At 40.3% G+C, this 10,962-nt stretch overlaps 2 protein-coding genes across 7 annotated transcripts in view; one reads left to right on the forward strand and one right to left on the reverse strand.

The window, feature by feature from the left end:
• Positions 1–2,302, forward strand: part of acsl1a (acyl-CoA synthetase long chain family member 1a) — a 26,273-nt gene extending 23,971 nt beyond the window's left edge. For all 5 annotated transcript variants that reach the window (XM_089006668.1, XM_089006667.1, XM_089006671.1 and 2 more), the window contains exons 20-21: positions 493–564; positions 1,700–2,302. In XM_089006668.1, the coding sequence (XP_088862794.1) occupies positions 493–564; positions 1,700–1,840 (213 nt within the window). In that variant the 3' untranslated portion in view covers positions 1,841–2,302. The remainder of the gene's footprint in view (positions 1–492; positions 565–1,699) is intronic.
• primpol (primase and polymerase (DNA-directed)) lies at positions 2,303–9,709 on the reverse strand. 2 transcript variants are annotated; one of them, XM_089006676.1, is made up of 13 exons: positions 9,403–9,709; positions 9,220–9,314; positions 8,589–8,727; positions 7,910–8,057; positions 7,782–7,836; positions 7,603–7,685; positions 6,220–6,382; positions 5,554–5,651; positions 5,328–5,414; positions 3,035–3,143; positions 2,886–2,962; positions 2,717–2,763; positions 2,303–2,528 (listed from the first exon to the last, which is right to left on the reverse strand). In XM_089006676.1, the coding sequence occupies exons 1-13, from the start codon at positions 9,574–9,576 to the stop codon at positions 2,313–2,315; spliced, it is 1,491 nt and encodes a 496-aa protein (XP_088862802.1). In that variant the 5' UTR covers positions 9,577–9,709; the 3' UTR covers positions 2,303–2,312. The 2 variants fall into 2 exon arrangements, with proteins under 2 accessions (XP_088862802.1, XP_088862801.1); XM_089006675.1 differs by having other exon boundaries at positions 7,603–7,688; positions 9,403–9,708.
• Between the last annotated feature and the right edge of the window lie 1,253 nt (positions 9,710–10,962).

Genomic DNA, 10,962 nt, shown 5'->3' on the forward strand with positions numbered 1-10,962 from the left:
TCTTTAATCGATTGCAAACATGTATGCTTTGCTCTTCAGAACTATTTGAATCATATTCATAACTGGATGAGTGACAAGAAAGCATCTTCTCCGAATCTGAAGCCATTGTTTTGATTCTCCAGCAAGGCAAGGCGTCCTGGCGTGACGTCACAAACAAGGGGGCGGGACCTTCTGAAAATGAAACTTTCTGAGGTCATTTTGAAGTAGTTTTGGGACACTTTAAGTCATTTTTATTGGTGTTTTTCATTTGACTAAAAATATCAGCCTGCATGTTTTTATGATGTCAGTTAGTAAACAAAAAAATGGTGTCGGTTGTCCTTTAAACATAGATTCCATAGAAAATATAGCACTGAAGCAATTTACGAACAAATTCACCTTACAAGTGACCGTTCGGAACGTATCTCGTTCGTAAGTTGGGGAGCGTCTGTGTTCCCCAAAACACTCCAGATCACTTTTTCTTTGGATGTCAATGGTTGCTGTGATTGTCGGTAGGACGTAAAGAACGCCATTTTGGAGGACATCCAGAAGCTGGGCAAGGAAGCTGGACTCAAGTCTTTTGAACAGGTGATCTGTGCCATTTTTTTCAATGGCCGATTGGATGGGATCAATATGTATTGATAGCTGCATCTCAAATTAGAATATGGTTCGGTTTAGTTGTTTTAAAAAGATAATTACAGTGATACCTTGGCTTACGAAGGCTTTAGCTAAGAAAATTTGCGCCTAACGAATGTTAAATTTGCGAGAACATAATCTCGGCATACGAACTATGTTTCGGGAATCACACAGAGCGCGACAATGAGTGATGTGTCGTTCACGAACGAGCCGGCTCTTGGAGCTGATCTCTGAAGTGAACAAAGCTGGAAATGGCCGCCGGCTTTTTGTTCCCAGTGTTCGGTTAAAGCCGCACGTGATTGGTCAAGATCCGTGGTAGAGGAGGGAGGGGACACACGCAGCAGTGAGCGGGGCGAGGGGGTTACAGAAACAGAAACACACACACGAAAGGGAGACGACAGAGCTTGAAACAAAAAAAAAGTGAAATGGTGAGAAAATGGATAGAAAACAGTAAAATTTGGACTTGTTTCAACTTTATTGATAGTTCAAAGGCAGAGTGTAAGGTTAAAATATCCCATCAATCAGGCTCCATAAATAACCCGCACAAGCCATCTGTACAATTTGAAGAGAACATACAAACAAGGTAACCAGCTATTAATGAAGTTTCTAGTGCGTCTACCTGCATCTGTTGCTGTTGCAATATCACAGCTTCTAAGATGTACACCCCAGAGCTCCTTGAGACACTGCAAAAAGCTATCCATTCCATCAAGCCATCAACAACCATCACAAAGGTAAATAAAACGACTTTACTAGACAGTACAGTTTATTCCTTTAATTACAATACATAGCACATTTATTTTACATAAAATAAGGTATATTGTGTGTAGTTCTAAGACTAATTTAGTTGAAAATTATGTTTTACGGGGACCTGGGAACTGATTATTCTCATTTTAATGGTTTCCTGTGGGAAATTAATGTTTGGAATACACTTCGCCTGACACTTTCTGGGAACCAATTAAGTTCGTAAGCCCAGGTAACACTATATATTCATAAATTTGGAACTATATTCTGATTGGAGAGGTACTGATATAACTCTTCAACATGAATGTAGCCTATCATGTAACTCCGCCCCCTTTCTCCCCCCCAGGTACGAGACATTGCGTTACACTCCGAGATGTTCTCCGTCCAGAACGGCCTGTTGACACCAACACTCAAGGCAAAAAGGGCAGCGCTTCAGAGTTATTTTCGAGCGCAGATTGATAAACTTTATGCTGGCGTTAAGGTCTAAGAGGATCAAAGCGGGATTTTACACTTGAATGGGAACACGACAATCCGGACCTTTTTTGGAGGGGGTCAGCTTTTTGTAGTAGAAAGGTTTTAAAGCACAAGTGTAAACCAAATGTGTTTTTCCGATAGGTGGATATTTATATCACATTGTTTCAGATGAATATTATAATACATATAATATCGAATGTTGTTTGCCTATATTTGCATTCCCTCGTTTCGCAATCATGCCCCGTGGGAAGTTTTTTTTGCAAGTAGGGGGGAGGGGTTGTTTTTGTGAAGGTGTCACTTGGGAGCAGAGAATAAGCAGCACTTTTTATGCCGCCTTTGTCACGTGACTCGGCTTCAAAGTGACTCGCGATCTTTGGAATTAAGACAAAGCAAATTTCTTAAATGTCTAAAATGTTTTCTTTGGGGGTGAGAAAAGTTGTGACTTGCCATTTCAATAAAGTGCATCGGTAACTCACATCATCCTCTTACCCCGAATTTTGCACGCAGTCGAGAAGCAGCTCGTCGGAAATTTCGCTGCTGCTACGCTCAAATTCGTCGAGGCAATGTGAGAATTCTCGGTCATCTTCGGCGCCTTCTTCCCACGCGACTGCAGATTCTTGCCCCCGAGCCGCCTGCTTTGGTGCTTGGCCGGGTTCGATGTTGCCTGCCTCGTCCATCACGAAGGCTTGGTTCTCCTCATCCTGTTGTGTGTGTGTGTGTGTGTGTGTGTGTGTGTGTGTGTGTGTGTGTGTGTGTGAGAGAGAGGAGGGGGGGATAGAGAGAGAGAGTTTTGCACTTCATTGACCTTGGTTGACCTTCATTAATAACAATGAATGGCTGATGACTGGAATCATATCTTGCTGTTGTCAAAAACGAAAGCCTTACTAACCTGCATCATGATGTAACTCATGCACATCTCCTGCGGCAGTGGGTAACCTGTAACATCATTCAAATATTATTACGCTTAAAAATAAAACCGCAATAGCCACATTTTTTTTATACCAAAGCTAAATGCAAAGCAATGAAGAAAAAAAAGATGTGCTTATCAATTAACCTACTTGCGGATCTGAAGTTCCTGCAGTCGGGATCGTGACATTTCTGGTACCACACTTCCTCTTTGAGATTCACCACGATCCTGCACGCAAACAAACAGACTCGTTCCCAAATCGCGGCGGCTCGTGGGTGAGATGTCGTCGACTGAACGCACATGATGTTGTTACTTTTGTGAAAGCGGCCCACGTTGCCACACCAGCGGTACTTGGCGATGTCGTAGACCAGCAGGTGTTGCGCAGCAAAGTAGTTCCAACGCCTGATGCCTGCCAGGAGCAGAGATGAGAAACATTAGTGGGGGGGAAACAGACCACGGGGTAGAACCCGTCAAAAATACACAATATTTTACTCTGGTGTCAAAAAAAAGGCTCGGGGGCCAAAACTGGCCCCGACATCATTTTTTTTGACCCGCGAAAGGCAATTAAACTTGTGAAATTCCATGATGCTTAGTAAAGTCCGAACCCAAATTTCAAATTGTCCCATGTAAACCACAATAAGTCATTTATGTTTGGCTCTTCCCTCAGTATACGGCTCATCTTCTTTATGAGACTTGGGCTACATAGCTGAAAAAGCCGCTTGTTACCAGGCAGACTTCGTAGCTGTCCAGTGGTGTAATTATTTTATTTTGACCATCCTTCCAAAAAAAAAGCTAATTAGAAGGTTTCACTGTGGTGGTGCTATTTTTGTACATGTCAATATTGCTTTGGCCAATTTTTATATAGCATATTGGAGGATGAAACTGATTCCAATCCCTCCATTTATCATCCAAACTATTGTACATACCATCTGGATCGTCTATATTCTGTACATAAATTATGTTGCGGTCTGATTAATCATTTCCAGAGATTAGAGCGAGTGTCAAAATCAAAGCGCGGGGGCCAAATCTGGCCCACCAATTCATTTTATTCGGTCCCGCGAAAGCAACTCAAGCATGTCAAATGCCATGATGCATGCTGAACTCTGAACCAAAATTTCACATTGTCCCATGTAAACCACAATGACAGTCATTATTTTTTTATCTGAAATTTTAAAACTAGTTATTCAGTTATACTGGTTAGGACGGTGAAAAAAATAATTGTAACCGCCCGACCCACTCTTAAGGACTTGCACACTGCAAGAATCAAAACAAGGACGCGGAAAATCCTCTGGACCCTCTGGACCCTGCCCACCACCTTTTCCAGTGACTCCCCTCAGACAGGCGTGACCGATCCATGCGCACCATTTAATCGGGCAGAGATTTAAAGGACAACCGACGCCTCCGGACAAGTTGTGTCCATAATTTATAAAATGGCTTCAAATGACTTCTATTGATCGTATTTTACAAAGATTCCACCACATATAGCTATATTTTACGTTTTAAGACTCGCGCTGAATATTCAGGAAGTCTTGTTTTTGAGTTGATGACGAGTCCTGACGTCACGTCACAGAAGGAACGCCCCTGACCGAGAAAGGACACAATGTCGTAGTCCTTTGATCACGTCAATGCATTTTGCTGTACTTTGTTTGGTCTGAAAACTTCATGTTGTTCCGTGTTGATGGTGAAATTAGAAGGAAAACATAAATAACGCGATGGTGAATCCTTGTGTGTTGCACCGAAAATTCGCTGATATTCGCTGACAAAAATCCCCAGGAGACAATTTCCACGGAGCTTTGTCGCCATCTTGTGCCTTTTTTGGGTACTGTGAGTACTAAAGAGTTTGTCACTACATTTCTCTCCATCAAAATGACCGGAATAAATTCTTTAATGGATTGCAAACATGTATGCTTTCCTCTTCAGAACTATTTGAATCATATTCATAAATGGATGAGCAAAAAGAAAGCATTTTCTCCGAATCTGAAGCCATTGTTTTGATTCTCCAGTAAGGCAAGACGTCTTGGTGTGACATCACGAACAAAGGGGCGGGACCTTCGGAAACTGGCCACTTCAGGTTTAAATTTTTTGCAGTTTCAGCACACCTTTAAAGGACAACCAGGGGCGTTCCTTCGGTGACGTAACGTGAGGACCCGTCACCAACTGAAAAACAAGACTCCCTGAATAGTCAGCGCGAGTCTTAAAAGGTAAAATATAGCTATATGCGGTGGAATCTTATTAAAAATACGCTCAGTAGAAGTCATTTGAAGCCATTTTACAAATTATGGACACAAGCTGTCCGGAGACGTCGGTTTTCCTTTAAGTCATTTTTATTGGTGTTTTGCATTTGACTAAAAATATCATACTGCGTGTTTTGGGTATTTTAGATGCTATAAAACGTTTTTCTGATGTCAGTCAGGAAACAAAAAAGTGATGTCGGTTGTCCTTTAAACACCTTCTTCCCCCGTCGCCATTAACTCTCTAAACAGTAACCCAAATATCTTCATGACCTTTGAAGCTATCTTGAATTTGTAAAGTAATCTGGTGATGACGATCAAGATGAAAGCAGTCAAACCATCTTTCCGATCACAACACTTACTTCCATGAACGGCATCCCTCCTCACCAGCGACAAAACAAAGTCGTCCACTTCTCGGTGAGGAGACGCAAGGCAGCCCGAAAGCAAGCCTGTTGAAATGTTTAAAAAAAAAAGGATCACTTGAAGTCAATGAATCAATACAACACAATACAATACATATTGATTCATATTGCACTTTAACAACAGCTGAAGCTGCAACAAAGCACTTAACGCCACAGCGTGACTCACCCGAATCAGATCCGAAACCCAGCTGGCGCTGAACCTTGGTGGTCCCACATACTCGAGCATCTGCGCCTTCCCATGTTAGAATTTTCTGCCCGTTGAAGCTGACCGGGCACAGCAATAAAAATCGTCAAAAGGTTGCAGTGGGGTTGCTTTACAGTACAGACGCTCCCCAGCTTACGGTCGTTCGTAAGGTTGCTTCACTGCTTTATTTTATATGGAATGTATGTTTAAGGCTTATATTTCAGTTTTATATAAGTATGTGTAGGGTTGTATAAGTAAGCTGTATTGGTTTGTAGTGAAAAATAAACATTTAATAAAACAATAATAATATTGATTTCTAAGCGTCTTTCAAAACTCTCAAGGACACTTTACAGTCACAAGATCAATTTTTTTCCATGGGTGAGCAGCGGCAGCCACATGCGCCGGCATTCACTCAACCCGGAAGTAACTCAAATAGATAGAAAGCTAGCTAGCTAGCTAACAGATAGAGTAATAATAATAATACATTTGATTTCTAAGCGCCTTTCAAAACACTCAAGGACACTTTACATGCTCTATAAAGCTATGTACATGTACAACTGGAGAGAATACTACATATCTTACTACAAAAATGTACGTAACTGGAATGTTCGGAAGTAGGGCAGCGTCTGTAAATAGATTTCAACATACCTCACATTACACACTAAAGACGCCAAAAACACACTTTCCTCAGCAGACACATGCTTGGAGGATTTGGAGATGAATTTGTTGTCGTCCGCTAAGGAGAAGGCAGCATTCTTCCCGACCTTGGATGACTTGTAAAGACGGAAATTTCTGTTCTTGGTGTAAACACCTTTTGGGTGTTATTGAAAGATAGACACACATGCGCAAAACAAGAGTTAGAAGTAGCTTGGTGTTTTGTTATTTTTTTTTTAGGGGGGGGGGGGGGGGCTTGATTGTAGGGAAAAAACATTTTGTTGGAAGCGCGAAAAAGTGGGAGTGAACCTCATCAGTTTTTTCCCCCACCCTAAGGTTTAACTCATTCACTGCCAGACGATGTGCAAAAATGTGTTCACTCCAGTGCCAGGGTTTTTGTCATTTTCACTCAAATTGTACAGATATTGAGTTTTAGGACTACATCAACATTCAATGCAGTGTAAGAAACCTAAGACTCTCTTCTTTCATCAGAAAAAAAAGAGTAAATTCCTAAATTATATGGGTCTGGAGTTATCTGAGCTTGAAATGAGGGCGGATGTTCAAAATACAATGCAATACATACGTATTGGTTTATATCGCCGCGCTTAAACAACCGCTGAAGCTGGAACAAAGCTCTAACATTGACAAAAAGTATAATGCTGCCACCTGGTGGAAGGGAAAACATTGCCAAAGGTCTGTCCAAGAAAATACTAATTCGGGAATGGCACCCTGTCATATTTTCAATTCCCGAATACATTTGTGAATGGCAGTGAATGAGTTAATTATTATAAAAATAAAACAAAGACAAACGCATGATTAAAAACAAAGCACAACTGTCTGCTGAAATTTGCTAGCTTAATGCTAACTTACAATGCAAAATGTCAAAAGGCTAACAAAACTAGCATTGCGACGTGGGTGTCCTAACCTTTTTTAGCAGTAGGTGGTTAATAATAATAATAATAATCATAGTTGTGTTAAGTTCATCCTGTCTACTTGACATCTAATTTAAAACATTCTTTTCTTACAGACAGTGTATTTGAACACATACAATACACTGTCTGTAAGAAAATAATGTTTTAAAAATTAAAAATAAAATAATACATTTTATTTCAAAGCGCCTTTCAAAACTCAAGGACAGCACAAATACTCCAGCAACACATGTAGAATGACAATGTACAGTACTTATAGCTATATTCTTATCCTCAGCAAAATAAATTAATAAATAATCTGCCATAATATGATTGAAGCTTTAGTTACATATTTATTCTTTTTTTATACTGCTTTTGGGTACGAGAAAACGAAAGCACCAAATAAATGCATAGAAACAAACACATATGACTACACAAGGAGACCGACAAAACAAATTGTGCGCCTTACCAAGATCGACAAACAGAGCAGGGTGGCCATCCTTGTTTTTCACGTGAAGAAAACGGAGGTCAGTCTCTTGGTTCTGCGTTCGGCTGCTAGAAATTAAACCAGTGATGACTTCAAAGACGAATGAATGGTCCTCATTTCAAAATCTCTTGTAAATCGTTTCACCAAATGGAAGTACAAACCCTTCTTCACCGCATCCGTTCAGGATAGGTTGAAGAATAGCATGAATGAAAGCACCTAAAGGCGACGATAACATGATTTCATGTCTGTGACGTGCGGATCGCGCGTGACAAGAATATGGCAAACGCACCCACGTGAAGGTTGTCTTTGAAAGCCGCATTTGGAAGATTGAAGATGAGGTGACGACTAAATTTGTCCTCTGTGCTGGAGTCCAGACTTAGGATGCTTGTTGCGCAGCATTCGACCCCATAAATGTCCTTCAGCTTTTGACAAACATACTTAGGGCAAAGAAAGATACAAGTTTGAACATTTTAAGAAAAATGAATCATATCCGTTTGTGGATATGAATAATAAAAAATGTAACATATTGTTGCATTGATACCTTGACAAGGGGCCAAAAAGTCGGGTAGGAATATGAATAAAAACAATAATTTATAATATAATAATATGCAATGCAAAATTAAATAATATAACATTATTATTTTGATAATCAAAATTGGACAGGAATTAGCTTATATTTACTGAAAGCAGTCTTTCAAATCAACGCAAAAGCACGTCACGATTGTGGCGTAATCGTAGACAAATTTAGTGTCGCTGGGTAATTACGTCAGCAAGAGGCGTCGAGGACCAGAAGAGACTGACTGAGAGAAACGGAATGCATTGGAAGTCAAATAAAAATTACCCACCTTAACGCAGCAACTGGACTCACGTGTGCCTTATTTGACAACAATAATTTGAGGCTTACATTCGTAACTATAATCTGTTAGTTCATAATTATCAAGAAATGACATGTTCAGAAATAGGCAAACCTGGATCAACATGGCTACCATCTTTTTGCCATCGACCTCTATGTTTGAAGGCTTGTGGAACTCCAAGTCAAAGTAGAGTTTGCACACAGCGCCCTCTGGTATCACTTCGTAGCAGTGCATCAAGGACTGTGGGTACGTTCTGAATAAGAAATATAAAAAATATATATAAGAATTCACCATGTTTTGCAATACAGTGGAATATGAAAATTAAAATTGATAGTCTGCGTTCTATTTAATTATACCATATGGTTTTAAAAAATACATTAGCCAGAAATTGCACTTTTATTTTGAAGATGTTCCCGGCAGCGTATCGTGGTTGATATGACTTTTACCGGCCTTTATTTAGGAGGGTCGTTTATACCGGTCACACAGTTCTGTAATATTGACTGTAATGCATTGTATTTAAGTATACCATTAAATTATGGTCTTATGAAATACATTTAAAGGGTGTTATTTGTTCCTTATTTTTTTTTCTTCAGGTAAATCGGAAAATTAGACAAATGTTGTACTTTTATTTTGAAGCTGTTCCCGGCAGCGTGTTGGCGCTGACTTGACTCTTTTATCCAAACTTTATTTTGGAGAGTCGTTTATTCCCGTCTCAAAGTAAATACGTACATGTACAAAAATTGACCTGTAATAGTGCCACAATTCACTGTAACTGGTCACCAGGAATATCCTTTCACCCTGTGACGCATTCTCTTTTTCCAATGCAAAGACGTGCACGATCTGAGGGGCAAACGAAGAATACCAAAGTTAGGGCAAGAAACCAAATAATATGGCTGACATCAACAGTTTGATTATACGTATACTGTACCTCCTTGCAACTTTGAGCAAACCCGATCGCATCGTTTTGCCGATAGAACAGTTTCCATAGAGAGGAAGGCTGGCAGGGCCGAAGCCGTGGCTTATACCGTGGAATCACCGGATTGTGATGGAAGTTCTCGGCCAATTGCTCCACTTTCTTCAGACGCTCGCCCCACTTATTCATTATTTAGGCGCGTTTATCCTCTTCTCGTCGAGTTGCCGTCGCATCTCCTGTGGGAACTTTGGTGGATGAAAAAGCGACAACTCTTTTTCGAATTTAACCTCCAAACATAAATTCGGACTCACAAGATAGTGTCATGTAAACAAACTGCAGCCAGCCTTTTTAGTTTTAGATTTTGGCGCGGCCTTACCGGAAATACGTCACCCTGCCCTCGCGTAACATCTGAACAAATAAAAGCCCACACTACAGAATAAGTACAGTACAGGTATTTTCGATGAGAAGGTTTCTTCAGCCGTCATCTGTACTTTTTGAAGGTGTCGGACGTTGCTGTGACTGAGAGAAACGGAATGCATTGGAAGTCAAATAAAAGTTACTATCCAAGAGGCTTCGTCGAAGCTTCTTGGATAGGAGGCGAGACGTCCGACACCTTCAAAAAGTACAGTTGACGGCTGAAGAAACCTTCTCATCGATGGACCACTCCTGTACGACTGAGAGCTTACACAGACAGGTATTTTGCCGATATAAAAACAAGCGAGCTTTAACGAGACAACACAATTTTGATTAGTGTGCAATAAAATAATTATTTGGTTAACAAATAATTGTATATTGTTCAACAAATATTTTCTTAGACACCCATACACCCATCTGCTAAACCGCTTTTTTTAATTAGAGATGCAAATAACTCTCAATTATTATTTTTTTGCCCTGCTCTTAACCTTCTGTTGTTTTTTTAACATTTTGAATAGAGGGATGATGCTCAACTGGTTAGCACAGCTAAACCCAGCTAAAAATACAAAGGTGCAAGGGTTTGATTCCAGTGACGTGCAGTCAGGGGAGGCAGGTGAGGCAGTGCCTCACCTGTCATCATGGAAAGCTGTCATGGAAATATCAAATGAAAAAATAAATTAAACAGTTATATGTATTTAGTGATTTGTACTTTAAAGTTCTTGTCCATTTAACTTTACCGTTTTAGGATTTTTTTCAAAATCGCTGAATTTTCACATTTACCGTTCAAATACTAAGTAGAGACGAGCAGTGAGGCACCAGCCGGCTGATGCTCACCATGGATTGCGCAATCACTGCAGAGCTGGCTTGCTCTGCAGTGAGACCGCATTGCTGTCCTTCTGCATATCGCTATTAAAGCGTTCAAACAACGTTTAGTATATGAACTAAATTTCTACAGTTTAGCTGGTGTATATAATGTAGAGTCATTGTACATTATAAACACTGTACTACAGTGTTTATTTTGTTTTATTTTTATCAAAACGCTGTGCGTAGGTGAGGCAAACAGTTCTCCCGCCTCATGACAGGCAGGGGGCGCTTGTGATTCCAGAGATACTTCCGACTCCGCGGCTGCAGAATAATAGAATTAGAGACAGAAAGCTACAG

This window comes from Hippocampus bargibanti, linkage group LG10 (genome assembly GCF_051943395.1).
Source record: "Hippocampus bargibanti isolate YZ-2025 linkage group LG10, ASM5194339v1, whole genome shotgun sequence".
Taxonomy (NCBI): Eukaryota; Metazoa; Chordata; class Actinopteri; order Syngnathiformes; family Syngnathidae; genus Hippocampus; species Hippocampus bargibanti.

Excerpts from the sequence above, each read along its gene's own strand:
- primpol (XM_089006675.1), bottom strand. The coding sequence starts at position 9,576 with ATGAATAAGTGGGGCGAGCGTCTGAAGAAAGTGGAGCAATTGGCCGAG. Across the intron at positions 2,963-3,034 it reads CACAAAAGTAACAACATCAT|GATCGTGGTGAATCTCAAAG; the intron begins GTGCGTTCAGTC and ends GTTTGCGTGCAG. Across the intron at positions 2,764-2,885 it reads CAGGAACTTCAGATCCGCAA|GTTACCCACTGCCGCAGGAG; the intron begins GTAGGTTAATTG and ends ATGATGTTACAG.